Source organism: Oreochromis niloticus, linkage group LG22, assembly GCF_001858045.2.
Source record: "Oreochromis niloticus isolate F11D_XX linkage group LG22, O_niloticus_UMD_NMBU, whole genome shotgun sequence".
NCBI lineage: Eukaryota > Metazoa > Chordata > Actinopteri > Cichliformes > Cichlidae > Oreochromis > Oreochromis niloticus.
The window spans coordinates 37440805-37461781 of NC_031985.2; the positions used below are offsets into that span (position 1 = coordinate 37440805).

At 39.7% G+C, this 20977-nt stretch overlaps 1 protein-coding gene across 6 annotated transcripts in view; it reads left to right on the forward strand.

Moving 5' to 3' along the window:
• Positions 1 to 20977, forward strand: part of phf14 (PHD finger protein 14) — a 144981-nt gene that overhangs the window by 16269 nt on the left and 107735 nt on the right. For all 6 annotated transcript variants that reach the window (XM_025902161.1, XM_025902162.1, XM_025902163.1 and 3 more), the window contains exons 6-9: positions 15443 to 15602; positions 16357 to 16468; positions 17503 to 17640; positions 20250 to 20396. In XM_025902161.1, coding sequence (XP_025757946.1) covers positions 15443 to 15602; positions 16357 to 16468; positions 17503 to 17640; positions 20250 to 20396 — 557 coding nt within the window. The remainder of the gene's footprint in view (positions 1 to 15442; positions 15603 to 16356; positions 16469 to 17502; positions 17641 to 20249; positions 20397 to 20977) is intronic.

A 20977-nucleotide genomic window follows, 5' to 3' on the forward strand; every position in this document is an offset into this window, starting at 1 on the left:
ATGCGAACCAAACTCTTGCGATGGTTGTATAGGGATCGAATGGCCCGTAGCAATGGGCCAGACACCCCATACTCCTGCAACACCTCCCACAGGACACCCCAAGGGACACGGTCGAATGCCTTCTCCAAGTCCACAAAACACATGTAGACTGGTTGGGCAAACTCCCATGCACCCTCAAGTATCCTTGAGAGGATAAAGAGCTGGTCCAGTGTTCCGCGACCAGGACGAAAACCGCATTGTTCCTCCTGTATCCGAGGTTCGACTAGCGGACGAACTCTCCTTTCCAGCACCCTGGCATAGACTTTCCCAGGGAGGCTGAGAAGTGTGATCCCCCTGTAGTTGGAACACACCCTCCGGTCTCCCTCCTTAAAGATGGGGACCACCACCCCGGTCTGCCAGTCCAGGGGTACTGCCCCTGATCTCCACGTAACATTGTAGAGGACAAAAACAACAAGCACGCATGCTACAAACTTTACCCGAGTCATTTAGACAGCCGTTAGCACATGAGTCTCCTTATGGGGACCTGATATGTTTAATATGCTGCTGAGAATATACCCCAGAAGAAGGGTATAGTATAGCTTTTATTTTGGAAAGAGCCATTTCTCTGTAATAAACTCTCTTTTCCAAAGATGAGGGATTTCTCGATCAGATAGATTTATTTTTTTATTATTTTGTTGTTTCAGCAACATTAAATTTAAAAACTACTTTTGAGTTAAAATATATATTTATAATTTTAATAAATTACATTTATCGAATGTATTTTTTCGATACATTTTTTTGTATTGAAAAAATATCGAACCGTGACACCAAAGTATCGAACCGAACCGAGCAGTGAATTTTGTGTATCGTTGCACCCCTAGTAAATACGATGTGGTAACATAAAAAAAAAAAATCCTATTCAGGCATCTATCTGCTCTTTGATCTTGTGTTTTGTTGTATTATTGAATCTTGAACTGTAACAAAGGTTGAGGAGGGAGTAAACTTCTGTCCAGCTTCTTCGGCTGAGTGAGTGCAACCGCTTGGAAGTAAAATCAATGACTTAGTGAGTTATCTCTTTTGAATTGGAGTTCTCGGAGAAATCCATAATTAAGGGTGGCCATGCATATACTCTCATTCAGTTATTCCCCCTCTTGTTGTGCTTTAAAGGGAGATTTAAAGGGAGCAAGCAGAGCTCATTTTAAGATAAACGTGTAGTTATAAAGCCTCCAATGGTGCTATAAAGCTTTTTTTTTTTTTCTTTAAGTTGGTCTGTTAGTCTTGGGCACTCGCATGTACACAGGTTATTTGATCCATAGTCCTGGCAATGACATGCATGCTGGATTTAAAAAGTGCAACTTGTTATGGCAAAGGTGCTGCATTCATCAGTGTTGAGCAGTGAAGAGTGAAGACTCGAGTTTGCGGAATGTAAATATTCACACATGCTTTATGCCACCAAATATGACATGGATACCATGATAAACACTTTCAACTTGAATTGTCAGGACAGTCACTCAAATTGGCTGAATAAGCCTTAAAGGTTTTTGGTGTTTAAAGGTTAGAGGTAAAAGCAAGACCTGTTCTACCATCTCGGACAGTCACACTCTTTAACAACACAAACACAGAGTAGTGAAGAGTAAGAAAAGTGCTGATCACCAATTCTCCATAGGCATAGGCAGACACAAGATATTAAGAGCTGGTCTTAAATTTATCTTGTTCATATTCCTGGTTGATATTTTCCTTCTCTGGGACATGTTTAATCTCTATAAAAAGGACACAGAAGGAAAACTTAACTGGTTTGCAATAAAGGTTGATAAAGAAGAGGACATGGCAGCACTTGGAGCCAGTTCTTATCATCATCTGGAAGGATATGGTGTTCATTTTTCCAGACTCTTAGAATATTGAACTTAATTGTAGAAAGAAGTTGGGCATTTCAAGTACTTGTGATTGCTTACACAATTTCTGATCCCAAAAGACACTTTATCTCATTTGAGAAGTATTTTCCTAAATATTGTTCATTTTTATGGCTCTAATAAAGATGTTGTATCATTTCTTCACAAAGTCTAATCTTCACATCTGTTACATCAACAATCTGCTAAGCTCAGAACTCAAAATAGCTGACTGTTGCTGTACTGAACCCCATAAAGTAGGGCTGCACAATTAATCGTTAGAAAATCGCGATCTCAATTCATACTTATGTGCGATCTCATTTCCAAATGACAACGATTTAAAAAAAGAAAAGAAAAAAAGATGACGATTGTACTGCATTTTGATCCGGGACATAATCTGCATGAAAACAAGCGCTCACTCTTCCTGCGCAACAAATGACAAGGGCGGAGCCTTATACCACGTGACACAGAAGCCAGCTGGTTGCTAAAATTGGCAGGGATAAAACAACGAAGAGCACATGAGAGATGACGAAGCTGTAAAGGCCAAGAAAGTGACAGAAGAAAATCCGTCCCGGTCAACCACCCAAACATCAATAATGGGAACCTTTTACAGCGCTTCCCCATACCCGTCGAACTCCCGCAGGCACAAAAAAATTACAGAGGCTATCACTTATCACCTGACCAAAGATATGGCTCCCATCAACACTATGAAACGAGGGATTTAGGAAAATGATCAACACCCTAGACAAATGCTACACAGTGCCATCCCGCAACTATTTTTCAAATGTTGCACTACCTGCTCTATACACGCAGTGTCGAGCAACGGTGGAGACAGAATTACAAGCAGTACAACGTTTTGCGGTAACGACAAAATGTGAGACATTTATTGTTTTTATGTTCATTTATTGTTTTTATGTTCAGTCTCAACTGTTACGAAGTTGATGTGCAGTTAATAAGTGTAATAAATATTTATATTGGAAAAGAAAATCGTGAGAGAATCGTGATCTCAATTCTAAGCAAAAAAATCATGGTTCTCATTTTATGCAAAATCGTGCAGCCCTACCATAAAGGATAGATCTACCATTTCTCCTAACAACATGGCATCACTGTACATTTTAAAACAGTACATGGAAGTGTATGGCCTTTGCGATAGTTGAAGTTTGCACCATCTAGATCATCAAGAATAAGTCTCAAGTCTATTGGGCTTAGTTTTGGGGAGAAGCAACCCATCTCTGAGCAGACTCCTTTGATTATTCGTGACCACATGCAGAGGATGCCCAGCATTGTCCATAATATCCAGCAGTTCCTTTAGTGTCCTCTTCTCTGCCACTGTCACCAGTGTGTCCAGGTTCATGCCGACCACAGAGCCAGCCTTCCTGATTAGTTTTTCCAGCCTGGATGAGTCCTTCTTTGCTATGCTGCTCCTCCTACACAACACAGCATAGAAAGGTACACCGGCAACCACCGAGTGGTAGAACATCCACAGGAGCTTCCTGCAGATGTTGAAAGACCTAAGCCTCCTGGGGAAATACAGTCTGCTTTGGCTTTTTTTTTTTTTAATGCAGGTGCTGCATGTTATATGACCAGTCCAGTTTGTTGTCCACCCACAGTCCGAGGTACTTGTACATGGCACTGGCACTGAACCTGGTCTGGACCTCCCGAAGTCCACAACCAGTTCCTTGGTCTTCGATGTGTTGAGCTGCAGGTAGTTTGTGTGACTCCATGTAACAAAGTTCCTCCCCAGACTCCTGTACTCCTCTTCCTGATCATCCCAGATACACCCCATGATGGCTGTATCATCCGCAAATGTCTGAATATGGCATGATTCAGAGTTATAGCTGACGTCAGAGGTGTACAAGGTGAAGAGAAGGGGGGACAGCACAGTTCCTTTGGTGCTGACCACAGTGTCAGACGTGATGTCCTTCAGCCTGACGTACTCTGGTCTGTTCAGTTTTTCCTGGAGCAGACAGGGCTGGATTGTATTATAGGCACTAGAAAAGTCGAGGAACAGGATCCTTACCGTGCCTTTTCCCTGTTGCGAGTTAGCTCTGTGTAGGAGGTACAGAATACCATCCTCCACACCGACATCTGCCTTGTTAGGCAAACTGTAGTGGGTCCAGGACATATTGTACCTGGGGCTGGAAGAGGTTGAGAAAGAGCTGCTCTAGAGTCTTCATAAGATGTGACGTCAGTGCCACCGGTCAGAAGTCATTCAGCTCTTTGGCCTGGTTCTTTTTGGGGAGCGGAATGATGCAGCATGTCTTCCAGAGGGTGGGCACTCTCCCCAGTCTTTTAATTTCAAGATTTGTTGTAGCGGCTCCCCTAGTTCAGCAGCACAAGCCTTTAACAGCCTAGGACACACCTTGTCTGGGCCTGCTGCCTTCCTGGGGCAAAACTTCCTCAGGTGTCTGACCTGGTCTGCTGTGACACTGGGAGTAGATTGGAAGGAAGACTGGGAGGAAGAGGAGGATGTCATGATGTTGAGAGAGAGCTTGGAGCAGGGGGCTGTCGTGATGTGTGGGGGGGGGGGCTGTTGTTGAGTTTGTTTGCCTTCTCATCTCATGTGAGGGCTACTTTAGTGTTCAAGTAGTAAAAAACAAACAGACAAAAAACGCTGACAAACATTTCTGAAAATATAGTGTTTTTCTTTTTTTTTTTTATTTCAAATATCATATAGCAAGCCAAAACTGCAAACTTTTCTCACTCTTAACTTACTCAAGCCTTTCATTGAACTACCAAATAATCACATTGGTCCTCTCTTTCTGATCAGACATGCGGAAGCACTTCTGCTATAATTTTGTTCGTATTTAACAAAATAAAAATGCAGACATAATTGCACACATTAGTTTCTGACTCTCTCACTGAACTAACACACCCAACACATCCCTCAACATGTTTGTACTCTCTGCTCATGTTACCTTTATATTAAATAATGTTTTGCTTTCTAAAGAACGTATTTAAAAAATTGCACTCAACAACAAACAATCCTTCATAATTTAAACAAGACTTTTTGGCATCGACAGTTCAATTTCTTGAATACTGCCAATTTCAAATCTGTTATCCTATACTCAAGAAAATTCATAAAAGCCTAACTCTCCAAACTCAGTACAGTAACTGCTGAATCATTGTCTTAAGAAAAACCTATCCAACATTTAAAAAACTTTGCAACTATAATACATTAAGATACCTATTTATATGTCTACAAAATTGACTGCAACCAGCTGAATTTTAAAGTTTAACATTTAACTGATCGTTTGTCTTTCTGAGTGTCTTATTAAGTTGTGTTTTTTCTTCATTTTTCTTCAATATGAACTCAAATACTGATTTCTGGAATGAAATATACAACAGTAATTCGTGCAAAAATAAGAGTATGAACTCCCAACTCATATTGTGAAGTAAGCCGAAAAGTGTACCAAACAGGTGAAAAACTACATAAAATGGGATTCAGAGAAGTTTTGTATGTGACTGGCAAGTGTGGTGTGGTACCATTGTGTGGATACCATCAGACACTTGTTCTTTGTACAAGTTACAAGTACATACCAATATCACAGAGAGGTTAGATGAGTTGAAACACAAACACAAAACCTGGTCAATGTTTTTATAATCCAAAGCACAACTTTGCTTTTGGTTTTGTTTTTTTTCTGTTTTTGTAAACAGATTAAAACTGAGACTTTTGGGAATGCTACAGATCTCTATCTTGGTGTCTATCTTACCTTTTATAACGCAGATGAGGTTGCTCCCTTATTGGATCTTGTCCATCCCTATATTTCCTACCCCTATGACAAAACCCTTTTTCCATAATAAAATGGAAACATCAGCCTTGGCTACCATGAGACAACACGGGAGACAAAAAAAAAATCTAAGCTTGATTTTAACCCTTCATCTCCTGATAAAGCATGGCTAAGAGATCCAACTTTTTGTTAATGGACTTAAAAACACTTACCTGATTTATCGGTTGTGAGTAGGCCCTGAGTATCATTTGACAAATCAGTCTTTCTAACTTTGTTGGGTTTTGTTTGTTGGATGTGTCGATGAAATCCCAGATCCAACAAACAACCAACCCAGAGTTCTTCCACTCTGGGTCGTGCTGTCACTCGTTGTTGTATGGTTGTTTGTTTTGATATCAGCTGTTTGTTTAAATGTAAATAGTGATATGACTAGCTTAGTTTAAAGCGTAATCTTGCAGTCAGCGCCGTAACCTTTAAATCTCAAATTTTGCACTGGAAATTTTGCGATCTGACATCAGGCTATTTAGATATGGGAAATTAGAAGTCATCCAGGCCTTCACGTCTTCACTTCAGCTAACTGATTTGTATCATACAGCTTCATACATAAGTAAAGGTGGCTGTCATCTGCATAGCAATAAAAATCTGTACAATGTTTTCAAACTCCATGACTAGCTTTTGAAGTAAAGATACCTCAGAAATGCCACAAATTGGCGTCTCTCAGATAGATATGATTGAAACTTTGCAGTGTAATTCCTTTCATACCTATGGTGTGTTCTAGTTCTCTGTAATAAATTGTTATGGTCAACAGTATTGAATGCTGCCCTGTTATCTAGCAGGACAAGCACGGAGATGAGTCCGCTGTCGGAGGCCATAAAAAGAATATTTATAACCCTCACTAGTGTGCATCCTAGCACAGAAACAGTTTGCTGACTGAAAATCTTTATATAAACCTTTCTTCTGCAAATATTTAGTTAACTGTTTGACAGCTACTCTTCAAGATTAAAAAAAGAAGGTTAGAAACCTGTCTATAATTAGCTAAGACAGCATTAATTAATGCTAAAACTTATTTGAGCAATCTTGTAGGAATGGGGCCTAAAAGACGTGTTGATATTTTAGTGGAAGAAATTCAAGTCACCTCAGAAAGATCAATATTGGGAGCAAGACTCTTAAGGAAATATCAGCAGTTATTAAAGCAGCAGTACTCAATGATACATGTGTGGGAAGGCTGGTAATATTTTTTTTTTCCCTCCATCCACCCATCTGTTCTCCTCTGTTTACTCAATTTAGGGTTGTGGGGGTTGGGTGGTATTCTCTTAATTGCTGGGTAGAGTCAGCTGTACAAAAAGTGATACCCAAGGAGGGACACACCTACAGTGGCTTGCAAAAGTATTCGGCGCCCTTGAACTTTTCCACATTTTGTCACATTACAGCCACAAACATGAATCAATTTTATTGGAATTCCTCGTGAAAGACCAATACAAAGTGGTGTACACGTGAGAAGTGGAACGAAAATCGTACATGATTCCAAACAATTTTTACAAATAAATAACTGCAAAGTGGGGTGTGCGTAATTATTCAGCCCCCTGAGTCAATACTTTGTAGAACCACCTTTTGCTGCAATTACAGCTGCCAGTCTTTTAGGGTATGTCTCTACCAGCTTTGCACATCTACAGACTGAAATCCTTGCCCATTCTTCTTTGCAAAACAGCTCCAGCTCAGTCAGATTAGATGGACAGCGTTTGTGAACAGCAGTTTTCAGATCTTGCCACAGATTCTGGATTGGATTTAGATCTGGACTTTGACTGGGCCATTCTAACACATGGATATGTTTTGTTTTAAACCATTCCATTGTTGCCCTGGCTTTATGTTTAGGGTCGTTGTCCTGCTGGAAGGTGAACCTCCGCCCCAGTCTCAAGTCTTTTGCAGACTCCAAGAGGTTTTCTTCCAAGATTGCCCTGTATTTGGCTCCATCCATCTTCCCATCAACTCTGACCAGCTTCCCTGTCCCTGCTGAAGAGAAGCACCCCCAGAGCTTGATGCTGCCACCACCATATTTGACAGTGGGGATGGTGTGTTCAGAGTGATGTGCAGTGTTAGTTTTCCGCCACACATAGTGTTTTGCATTTTGGCCAAAAAGTTCCATTTTGGTCTCATCTGACCAGAGCACCTTCTTCCACATGTTTGCTGTGTCCCCCACATGGCTTGTGGCAAACTGCAAACGGGACTTCTTATGGTTTTCTGTTAACAATGGCTTTCTTCTTGCCACTCTTCCATAAAGGCCAACTTTGTGCAGTGCACGACTAATAGTTGTCCTATGGACAGATTCCCCCACCTGAGCTGTAGATCTCTGCAGCTCGTCCAGAGTCACCATGGGCCTCTTGGCTGCATTTCTGATCAGCGCTCTCCTTGTTCGGCCTGTGAGTTTAGGTGGACGGCCTTGTCTTGGTAGGTTTACAGTTGTGCCATACTCCTTCCATTTCTGAATGATGGCTTGAACAGTGCCCCGTGGGATGTTCAAGGCTTGGGAAATCTTTTTGTAGCCTAAGCCTGCTTTAAATTTCTCAGTAACTTTATCCCTGACCTGTCTGGTCTGTTCTTTGGACATCATGGTGTTGTTGCTCCCAATATTCTCTTAGACAACCTCTGAGGCCGTCACAGAGCAGCTGTATTTGTACTGACATTAGATTACACACAGGTGCACTCTGTTTAGTCATTAGCACTCATGAGGCAATGTCTATGGGCAACTGACTGCACTCAGACCAAAGGGGGCTGAATAATTATGCACACCCCACTTTGCAGTTATTTATTTGTAAAAAATGTTTGGAATCATGTATGATTTTCGTTCCACTTCTGATGTGTACACCACTTTGTATTGGTCTTTCACGTGGAATTCCAATAAAATTGATTCATGTTTGTGGCTGTAATGTGACAAAATGTGGGAAAGTTCGAATACTTTTGCAAGCCACTGTATATAAATTTAAAGCCACACCAGGCCCTGCTAAGGCCATAACTACTGTATATTTGCTCTCTGAATGGTGTTTTTTATAGTGATGATTAGTGGTGCAACGGATCACGGTTGATCCGTAATCCGAACCGATCCCACTCCACGGTTCGGCACGCACGTGATCCGAAGATTCGAAAAAGAAAAAAAAAGTATGTGTATGGTGAGCGTGGTGGGTCTGTCAAGCGATAGTTATGGCCAGCGCTAGCGGTCCAAGTGGAGCATCAGAGGAGTTTGCGGTATTTAAGCAGCCCTTTGCTGCCCAATCCGATTGGGCTAAAGCTATTACAACAGCTACTGGGGTGTTTAACTGCAAACCGTAGACCATATTCCGTTGTGCAAAACAAGGGGTTTAAACTATGATGAACGTGCTTGAGCCACGCTATGATATTCCGTTGCGCGTCCACTTTAGTCCCAAGATCCTTCCAAGCATGTATGAGCAGGAAAAGTTTAAAGTTGTGGATGAACTGTCCCAGGCATCTTCTGTTGCCCTAACTGCAAATGGGTAGACCTCCAAGGACAAGGAAAGCTACGTGACCGTCACAGCTCATTATATCATAGCAGAGTGCGATATATATACATATATATATATATATGTATAATAGGGTGTACCTTACAATATAAAGCGCCTTGAGGCGACTGTTGTTGTGATTTGACGCTTTATAAATAAAATTGAATTGAATTGAGTGGTAGATACAAAGCCCTATACTGCCTTATATTGTACCATAATTTGTTTTTATATAATTGCGTGGAATGAGTCTTGAGTTGAATGTTTTTAACAGGCAAAAAATACTTCAATAAGTAAATAAGTAAATGTTAAATTTTTTTCTTTTCTTTTTTTCCTGATCCAAAAATTGATCCGATCTGTGACTTAAAACTGTGATCCGATCCGAACTGTGAGATTTTTGATCCGTTGCACCTCTAGTGATGATGTAAAGCAATACTTTCTAATCACACTGTCTACAAGTGGTGGTCTGACTGGTGTCGAAAAACATAATGATGTAGTTTGATTTTGAGTTCATACTGGATCAGTAGGGGTAAAACAAAACACCTACACATTCGAGAATAAATACTTGAAGAACGAATGCTATGCACCCTTGCTAAAAAGGTGCAGTACTCTTAACATACTGACTCATTTCACAGATCACAAACTGGGTTTTTTTTAAGATTAAAACAAGCTAATAAATGGCTTTAAGTCAGAGATGAAAGGTGAGCTGTATCTGCAGTCTAGACTACTTTAGTAATGGTGCATTTGTCAGGGTTTTCTTTTGGCTCTGTAAAGAGTCTTTCAGATAGCAGACAGTATAGGGACTCCTGTACTGGAGTGGACAACACTAAACCTCTGTACATTCATCAAGTTTGGCTGATGAAAAAAAATGCCTCTTGTCCTGAGATTTATTTTAATTTGATACACAGCTATGTTACAGTGACAGGGATAAAAACACATGAATAACCATTTATCAAACTTATCAACTTAAAATGAACATACTTTTCCAAGTTCTTCATGTTTTTTTTTTTTTAAACTAGAGATGGGGTTGGAGAAAATATTTCCAGTATACTGTAAATGAGCATTATTATTGATAAAAAGCAAAATGTATAATTAAGTGAAAATAATTTAAAAAAATGCATACATTTCACAATACCTGTGAAAAGGAGTTTATATTTTATTCTGTAACCTTGTACACCTACTTCTGATGTATTTTGTGTTTGTGGAACATAAACAAAACATTTTCTTCAGAAAATGTCAGTATAGTTGAGCAGTTCTCTATGTGGTTCAGTCAACTCTACCTTCTTTTTTTCCTGCCAAGTCCATCATTTCTGACAGGGATAATCTTTCCTTCAGGGATTATGAAGCTATCTTATAGTCATCACTTTTTGTCAGCTTAGCTCATATTAGCCAGCAACCCATGGCTTAACGGTCTGAGCTTTGTATCTCAGTTCAAAAGGAACACCAAAGATTTGTGGCACAGTTCAACCATACATCGTTTAAACCAGCACGGTGGTTGTTCACAAACCCCAGTTTCACAGTCGGAGCTCAATAAGTAAAGATGAACTGCCTAGAAGATCCGTTTTTTTAAGCCTCCTGCCCTTGGTACATCTTGTGGGGGCAAAATTGAGGTAAAATACATAATAGTGGTGTTGAAGGGTTAGAATAGATTCTGAAATAGATTTTCCTTTTTAAAGATTAGGACAAACCGCAGTTGTGACTTAATTGCATGAGTGAGTTGATTCCAAGGAAAAACCAGAGGCCCGTTTTAAAAATTCAGGGTAGAGCCCCAGCAGCCTCTGAAGAGCAGATTTCAGAATTAGTGATTCACCATGGCACACAGCAAATGGTCTCTCAATCAGAAAAGGACACGCGCCCACCAAACAGTGTAGAGCTGAATAAACAACTCTGTCTACCCCAGTATTTGCTTTTTATGGGCTGTCTGACTCCCCAGTGTGGCATGCAGAACACTAAGTTTTTGATTTTTGAGTCTTTCCCATTGCTCAAAAAGCCCAAAGGCTGCTTGACTGAATTAGGAGTTGGAGTGTTATCTCCCTGACAGAGGGAGAGTGCTGATTGCTGCTCTCATTGGTAGTAAAGCGCACGTATGCCTGGTGTAATAGCAGCCATAGAAACCACATCAGCCAAGTAATTGTTTAGGCAGCCTCAGAAAATTAAGAGGACAATATTAAAATGTGTTTGCTTGGCTTCATCCAGCTTCTAAGTTTTTTCTCCTGCAATGTTAGTTTGCTGGGTGATTTTAATATACATCTAGACACTGTCACTAATACTCTTATGAGAGATTATTCATCATTTCTTAATAGCTTTGGCCTGCAACAATTTATTGATTTTCAGTCTGACTCTAAGGGCGGTATTCTTGATATTATGCGATGCTCTGGTGTTACTCCTCAGAACTGTATAGCATCTATTTCATATTGCAATATTAAAAACATTGACATAACTGCCTTCTCCTGTAGAACTGACAGTCTGCCCAGTAGAGACAATTTATCTACTCCTGATAAACTGGTGTCTTACTACAATGATAGACTACACAGTCTACTCAATGCTTTCCATTGAAAACTTGGACTGTCTATTTCATTCACTCTGCTCCTTGGTTTACTCTGGATTTATGCAAACTTAAAAACTAAAGATTGTTGCTTGGATGAACTGGCTTTGCACAAAGACTAGTCTTGCTGTCCATCACCAACACATGTGGCATTATAAGGATGCTCTGTCTGCAGCCAAATCTGAATATTATGCAGTACTAATGAGGGCTGCTGAAGGGAATACTAGGACTCTTTTCTCTACATTAAACCACCTGACAATTTTCCACCTCAGTTTTACTGCACTGAGCATTAGAACATTTTTATGGCCTTTTTCAGTACTAAGGTTAGTAATATCTGCCAGCAGCTGGCTCTAGATAATTCCACATATGGCACACTGTATGATTTTAAAGAAATCTAAACCTTCTATGTGTTGCCTTGACCCACCTCTGACTCAGGTGGCAACACCCTATATATCCTCTCTCTCCCCTTTAATAATTGAGGTTATTCACTAGGGGTGCAACGATACACAAAATTCACGGTTCGGTTCGGTTCAATACTTTGGTGTCACGGTTCGATATTTTTTCGATACAAAAAAAATGTTCATGCCTTTTTAATTTGTCATTTATTAAAATTATAAATATATATTTTAACTCAAAAGTACAGTTTTTAAATTTAATGTTGCTGAAACAACAAAATAATTAAAAAAAGAGTTTATTACAGAGAAATGGCTCTTTCCAAAATAAAAGCCATACTATACGCTTCTTCTGGGGTATGTTCTCAGCAGCATATTAAACAAATCAGGTCCCCATAAGGAGAATCATGTGCTAACGGCTGTCTAAATGACGCGGGTAATGTTTGTATCATGCATGCTTGTTGTTTTTGTCTGCTTCCACTTGTCTTTGCACTAGGATGATGTCGGCGTAAATGTGCAGTCATATTCGTTGTGTTCCCACTAGTGCTGTCAGCGTTAATCTCGTTAAAATGACATTAACAACATAACGCGGCAAATCTCCGTTAACGAGTTACCGCGGATCGCCCCGTGCGTGGGGCTGGACGGCGTCAACACGTTAACAAGCTAACTGCGCTAACGCACTAGTTCCCACCAATTGAGCATTGCGTGGCACATCCGACATACTGTTTTACTTTTGTCCATGACGCGCTTACCATCAGGGTCATACTTCACATGAAAACCAAGATAGCTCCAAATGCCAGATCTGAAAGAGGGTGGGGGAGGTTCAATTTCGGGCAGCGTTGAGGCAGTTGCCATGTTGCAACGAGCTTAGCTTCTGTCTTGCTAGCTTGCGCTGCGCTCAGTGGATCTGCACTCGACAGTGCAGCCTAGGCGGGGAAGTCGAATGCAGATCCACTGAGCGCTCAACACAGACAGCATCGTCAGAAGAAAAGTTGATAAAATAAATATAAAATTTTGTATTGTTCGATACATATGCGTACCGAACCGAAAGCACTGTATCGAACGGTTCAATATCGATACGAGTATTGTTGCACCCCTATTGTTCACTCTTCCCTGATCCCTGGGTTTTTTCCTCTACTCTATAAACAGCTTTTATAATTCTAACACTTAAGAAACCTGGTGAACCTCAAGCTACTGTTTAGTTGCAAATTTACCATTTCTTTCAAAAAGTTGTTAAAAAATATGTTGTTCTATAGATTTACTCGCACCTTAATAACAATCACCTTACTCACCTTAATAACATAATTTGTTTGAACAATTTCAGTCTGGTGTTCTGCCACTTCACACTACAGAGGAAGTCCAGGGCAAAATCACCAATGATCCACTAATAGCAACTGACTTTGGGCTGTTAACCATGCTTTCTCTATGATCTGAGCTCTGCCTTTGATACAGTGTCTCATGATATTCTTTTAAAGAGATCCGAATCGGTTGACATCATTGGCACTTCCCTTGCCTGATTTTAAACCATATCTCTCAGGTTGTAATTGGCATGTACATTTAAAAAAATCAGATTACAAGCTTGACCTGTCATCAGTAATGTTCCCCAGGGCTCTGTTTATTTATCTTTACCCTAAGATCTAAACTGTTGCTAAATATCTATTGTCAGTTTTGAATTTTTTTTTTTTTTTTTTAGAGGAGAGCGAAAACCTTTGCCATTGAGTATAAAAACCTTTTTGAGGAGGGTGGAACTCCTTAGATAGTTCCCATCCAGTATGTAGTGAGCACCATATTGGATAATAAATAATAAATTCAATTTGTGGTCCATAGTGGGTTGGAAAAAGAAGGCTAAATCTTCTTGGTTTCTTGCTGCAAAATCTACTGTGTGATGCAGGGTCTTCTAATCTCCTGCACACTTCTATGAAACCCTGAGGAACTAACGACTAATCATTATCTGCAAAGGGTTTTATAGACCCCTTCTTCTCTCCGCCTTTCCAGTATGACATGGCTGTCACCTGATGTTGGCATCCAATTACTCGATGTAACTCCAATCATTTGATTTTGAGTCACACCTTGTTGTTCTGTTGTCACTCTCTCTCTTTATCTCTGTATCAAAAGTTACTTCATGACAATTGTCACACTTATTTAGCATAATTCACTTCAGTTTGCATAATTTCAATGTGATTTTTTTTTTTTAATTTCGATTATACCCTATATGCAGCAGCCTAAGATCTACCATTGACATTTTTATAACAAAGGAGATCTTTTAGCTGCTGTCCACCTTTACAAATGTGCACGGGACGTGAACGTGTGAGGATTGGAGGGGTATAGTTGAAGTGGACATGAGAGCCTACACCAGAATAAAGCAGCTTATGGCATGTTGGATGACAAGATTGGAAATTCCCAGGAAGCATCTTCTCATTTTCTTGTTGTGGTGTGGGTAGCTCTGGGTTGTTTCCCCTGATTGTGCCAACCAGAGCCAGTTATCATCTGAGGAGTTGCTCTGCCAAAGTGAAGCAAGTAAAGATGTTGTCAGTGTGTCTTTGGACCTCGTCTGTCAGTTGGCGTGTGAACCTGTTTCCCTTTTTTACATTGTTTACATTCGTGTCTTAATAAAGGAAAAAGGTATACAGATATGTCACATGGGCAGTGTTTGGTATAAGGCGTTTTAGAGTTATACATTACTTTAATCAAAGGACCTTTTTCTGTAATGCAGTAGTGTACTGCACTTGCTTCACTTGTGCTGACTTCAGCTCATTGCAGAGGAGGAAAATGGCCAAGCTAGCTTTTGAGGACATTACTTTTATTTTTGCTGTGTGAAGGGACAGGAATGTGACGGTAAAGTGCATACTGAGCCTGTCATAAAAAAAAAAAAAATCAGAATTGAATCTATAAGGATGCGCAAAAGCAGAATGCTAACATAAAGGAAATAGATAATCCCAGTATGATGTGAAAACTGACTGTACGTAAGCCCAGCCAGAGACTGATTTTCATCAGGAAACAAAAGCAGTGATTAGCAGTCACATTGTAGCCTTAATTTCTGTTTGTGGCAGTTTCTACAGTAGAATCACTGAAATGATAGCTGTGAGCTGCTTTTTGGGCTAGTTCTCAGTTTCACCTTTGCTGCCTTTGTGTTGGTACTCTAAAGGAAACATATTTTGTGCCCTGATTAGGTTAGGAATTTTTGTTAGAGTAAATGTGTAGCCTAAGGTTTATATTATTAAATGCTAATTATGTGTCAGTGGATCTCAGACCATGTTACATAGTAATGCAAAATTATCTAATTGTTTTTTGTTTTTGTTTTTTAACTCCTAACCTTGAACCTGTATGGCACAGTTTCGCATCTGTCACGTGCCTCACAGGAGCAGTAAGGTTCAGTAAGGTTAATACTGGTCTTTGCTTCCAGGGTGTTACGGTGTGGACGGCGAGAGTGACTCGATTATGAGCTCGGCCTCGGAGAATTCAACAGAGCCTTGGTTCTGCGATGCCTGCAAGAATGGAGTCACTCCCAGCTGTGAGCTGTGCCCCAACCAGGATGGAATCTTCAAAGAGACGGATGCTGGGAGGTGGGATACAGTGGCACAATGACCTGGTGGTCAGTTGCCATTTAGAAGATACAGCAAGTGGAACATGTTCAGAAACAAATAACAGCTAATGATCTGTGCTATTCAAAATGCTGCAGGGATCCAAAGACGGTCTGAACTGTGTTATATATTCAGTGCTGAGGAGAAAAGCAGGTTTGATTAAGAAGGAAAAAGAGAACTGTTGGAGGAATGGAGGGAGGAGAAGAGAGAGGAAGAAAAGGAGTGAGAGAAAAGACTGTGTTATGTGAAGCGTGGAGACTTCAGCCACGTTATCGCTGATAGTGCTCCTCAGCCAGGCTGCACACGAATTTACTACTTCAGTAGAGCATGAAAAACACAGCAAATTAAACTGTGAAGCGGTTGCTTGCTAGAGATGGATATCTTTATATTGGACTTGGGATTCTCTTGCCTAAAGTCCACATTTGAAACTGTCTCACACCAAACTGTAGCGCAAGTCTGTGGCTACATAAATCTATGAGTCAATTTCTTTTTGAGTATCTGAGAAACTAGTTTCATGATATTAAGTGTGTTATTGTCTACACTAATTCTCTACATTAAATGCAAAAATAAACCACAGCCATGATTTATCAGTTCACAGCTTTTTGTGAAATCAGCATCCAGGAATCGAAATGTTTATAATGCTACCTGATTCTGAGCCATTTCCAATTCAGGATTTTTCTACCATTCTTCGTACCATTCGTTCACCAATTTTGCTTTTATTCTTTGATGTTTTCAGGTGGGTTCATGTGGTTTGTGCCCTTTATGTTCCTGGAGTGGCATTTGGAGACATTGATAAGTTGCGACCAGTAACACTCACAGAGATGAATTATTCAAAATATGGGGCCAAGGCAAGTTCTCTTTTTGCTCACTGATGAAGATGAATTTCAATGTAAATAGTGTTTATCGGCCATGCGGCCAATCGCATGCAAAGACTGGGGTTGTACCATTTTTGAAAGGGGGGACGGGGGGGGTGCGTTCGGAAGACAGCAAGTGTAGTGGTTCAGGCAGGTACACAGCGAGACCTGCGAGCCAGATTTAAACACAAGCGTGTCGGGGAAAAAATATGAAGAAACGAGCGAAAATGTAAAATGAGCAGGATCTGGCTGCATTTCAGTGATATTGGAGAGTGCACAACTGAGTGCAGAATTTCTGAAATTAGGTGGCGGCTAAAGTGAAACCCATTTTTATTTTCATTGAGAAAAAAAAGAAAAACTGGACAGTCTTTGTAATGAGCTGCCAGAACTTTTTCTGTAATCTTGCATCATGCTGACAGATTTTTTTTTGTCACAGCATCTTTTTCTTTATGATGTAGAAAAAGTTAAATATGTAACTTCTTTACATTGACATAAAGGAGAGTTTCACTGGTCCCGCCCACTTAAGATCAGAGAGGGCTGAGTTTGACGCCCATGACCTAGAGGGTGTATTCAGACATTTTTCTGCAGCAAAGCTGATTAAACACCTGAAATGCTCTACTTAAAGTAATCATTATGATCAGTAAAAGGGCACAATTTAAAAGTGGCACGTTCCACCCCTAAAGTTGCTGAAGTTACCTGTTGAGAAGGCACTTAGTGGGGGCAACGTTTCCAGTCCCAGGAACAAGTTCTAGAAAATTCCGCTTTAGAGATGCTTTTCAGCTAAAGTTTCGTCAGTCTCAACTGATGTATAAGCAAAGTACTTGTGCTAAATACAAGTGTTAAGGTGAGGCCGATTTATTATGTAAAACCTGAAAACAGTTTAATTAGAAATTCACATGGAAGCGTCAGAATTTCAGTAGATGATCCAAAATATCTGTCAAAATGAAAACCTGTTAACAGTGAAACAGTTGCATACTGGCATTTTTTAAAAATGAAAATATGTTTCGTGTTATTTTTGTTATGAGCAGGAGTGCAGTTTCTGTGAGGATGCCCGTTTTGCCAGGACTGGTGTGTGTATCAGCTGTGATGCAGGAATGTGTCGATCCTACTTCCATGTCACCTGTGCACAGAGGGAGGGGCTCCTGTCTGAGGCTGCAGCGGAGGAGGTAGGTCGACCTTATTAGCAGCTTAACGACACCAGTGTCGTTAACTTAGCTTCAGTGGTTGTGATGTCAGATGTGTTAAAAGGATGTTTTAAATTCAATAATACATTAGTCTGCACAGCAAAGCATTATGACTTTTTGTGTCATGGCTATTGGCTGTGCACCTCTTAAAATAAACAAACAAACATGAAAACAACGACAACAACAAAAAAAAACTAGGAAGTGAACTTGATGCTATAAATTCCTGTGCTCAATAACAGTCACCTTAAACAAAGCAGCATTAACTGTTGAAACTGAAAGCAGCATATGTGTAGTGACTGGCAGAACAAAAACAACTGTTTGGTCTTGGGTTTGCACTACCTATGCTTGTTGCTGCAAAAAACTATCATAACTAAACCAAAATGTCACTGAGAAGTGAAAAAATAAAATTAAGTTCCAAATAGACTTTTTTTTGATTCATGCAGGTCTCTAAACTGAACGTCTTGCCCTGTGTTTGAACCATCCAACTAGGGCTGCAATGATTCATCGGGTAATTTGAATAATTCAATTAAAAAATTCCTCGACGCAAATTCTTTGCTTCGATGCTTTGTTTAACACACGGCTCTGTAGCGTGCCAATGTGTTAAACTATGTAAACGCAAGTGCTTGACCCACATTTGCGACATCTGCAATACAAACATATTTAGGAGCAGCGCATGAATAAAAGGTTGGACAACATTAAGCCCACACAGTCCCCAGTTTTTTTGGTTTTTTTTAACAAAAACATTAATAACACAACAGCAGCAGTGATGATGACTCTGGCACAGTTTAACATGGAGCTGGAGTCTGTTTACACGCAGCAAAGAGGAGGAGCCGTTACAGAGACGGTGAGCTCAGTTTGAGTGAAAGAAAAATGTGTTTCCAGTATCCTTCCTGTGGTCATCATTAAAACCTTTACAGAGACAGAAGTGAGCAGGAGTCCTTCATTAAAGCACCTGATAAACAAACTCTGATGTGAAGAAAAGCAAATTTTGTAGCTGCTTCATCCACCGCTGTTAGTTTTACGCAGAGAAAAATCTACAATAAGCCTCCAGAAGTTTTATTAAAATATGCAGATGAACTGTTAACTGTGAACCTAACTTTAAATTATACAGCTTGCTGACGGCAACTGTCCTATTTTACACAAAGATATCTTCCAACATTTTTCAGATTGAAAGTGAAATAATATAATCTATTGTGTTTAAATAAATAGAATTAATATTTAAAAATAAAAATACAAGTTTTCTTCACAAGCCAATGAAAATGGTTGGACACTGAATTAATATTAATATTATGTCTACGTTAAGTCACAACTTCTTGTTTTTAGCAGCACAAAGATTTTGCATCAGATGCTCATATACTCGCTTTTCTTCATTGCAGACACCACATACTCCTTTAAATACATAGAGACACAAACTCAGTCATTTACTTGGACACTTAAACATGCAGATACACATGCAAAAAAATTAATACACAGGAACAGACACCATCTACCTCATCTAGGAGATAAAACACTGTCAGAACTCCTATTAATGCCTTCCAAGAAGAAAGAGTAAAGGTAAAAGCTTTATGGTATAGTTTAGATTGCATATAAACTATACCATGCCGTAATATATGATAGTATATCTTCTTTTATTTGACTTTGACTCTACTTGAGATTATTTATATATTAGTCATACATACAGTAGGGATGGGAATTGATCAGAACTTGGCAACTAAGCATTTCGTAGTTTTTGCAGTTGAACTTTTAAAACATTATAATTTCTAAAATAGAAAACAATGAGCAGTTTATTCTGAAAGACCTGTGATTTTTCTTTTGTGAATGCTTATTATTGCTCATTTCTTGTTCGATTAATCCATGGAATAATTGAAAGATTACTCGATTACTAATCGATACCTGCAGCCCCACATCCATCATGATCTTGTACCCTTGAGAACTTTGATGCTCTTACCACAGTACCACCATTTTTTTTTTTTTTACCACACTTGGTACCTTTATGAAAAAAATCTAATAAATAATCTTATGAATATTACTATAACAATACCAATACCAATAGACCAATTTTAACCAATACATAAAGTGAGACAAACGGTAAAATCAAGGCGAGAAAGAATACACTAATTTTATTTTATTTTTCCTCACCTCCTTCACAGAGCTTCTGTCAATATAGCATCTACCACTTGAAGAAATCAAACTAGCGAGTGACAGATTTGATTGATTACGACTATTAATGGCCAACGATGAATTACAAGAGATCCATTCTTTCTAAGTTCTTTTGGAATATTGTCACTGCAGTCCACCAAGCAAAACAAATAAAACTCATATAACACGAGTATTTGGAAAAATGCCTGTTCACTGCAGCAGCCTAATCCAGGTAATCGGCTACAAATGCTCCACTACAACAGACTGCACACAGATGACTGTAGGAAGTCAGCAGCTGCAAAGCGCTGCTTCTGCCTCAGCTGGATTTTTTACTTCAGTGAGTGGCAGGTTCTGAAAGTTCAACGTGGTAAAAGCTTTACAGGCTATTAATACCTGTTTTCCCACCAGTTATCTTAACTGTTAATTCCCATGAGTGCTTTTTATTTCCTCAGGACATCGCGGACCCATTTTTTGCATACTGCAAACAGCATGCAGACCGCTTTGACAGAAAGTGGAAAAGGAAGAATTACCTGGCCTTACAGTCTTATTGTAAAGTCTCTCTGCAGGAGAGAGAGAGACAGCTTACTCCCGAAGCTCAGGTAAGGATTGTTTGGCCCATCCCATCTATACTAAAAAAAGGGACATGCACTATATTTAGCCTAAATAACAAATGACAGTTTGGATGCATGAGATAAATTTGTATTTTCAAAATAATATTTCACCCTAAAACAAGTTTAAGAAATGCTACAGTTTTTCCTGTGATTGTGTTTATGAACCTGCACACAAAAGCAAAAGGTGTGGGACAGAGGGGGGTGATCCCCACGCAGCAGCGTCAGTTTGAGCTGACACGGATAGTTTAGCACCTGACTGCAAGAGAATGTAGAAATCACTCTGCTCATTGCTATTTAAACCCTCACTTTTCAGTTCTTTGGTCTGTACTTTGAGGTGGCCCTTGATCGACCTTCTATTAGATCACAATTTTGTATTTGTTGTAGGTGGTCTAAATGTGACTGCATGGTTAGATCAGATTGACAGGCGCACAAAAAGTCCCAGTTATACCAAATTTAGGTACTATAAGCAAGACAGCATGTGAAATTTTCATTTCCCCCAAATGTAAATACAATTACACCTATACAGTGCTTAGCGCGAGGAGCACAAACTCTTAGGCATAATAGTCATA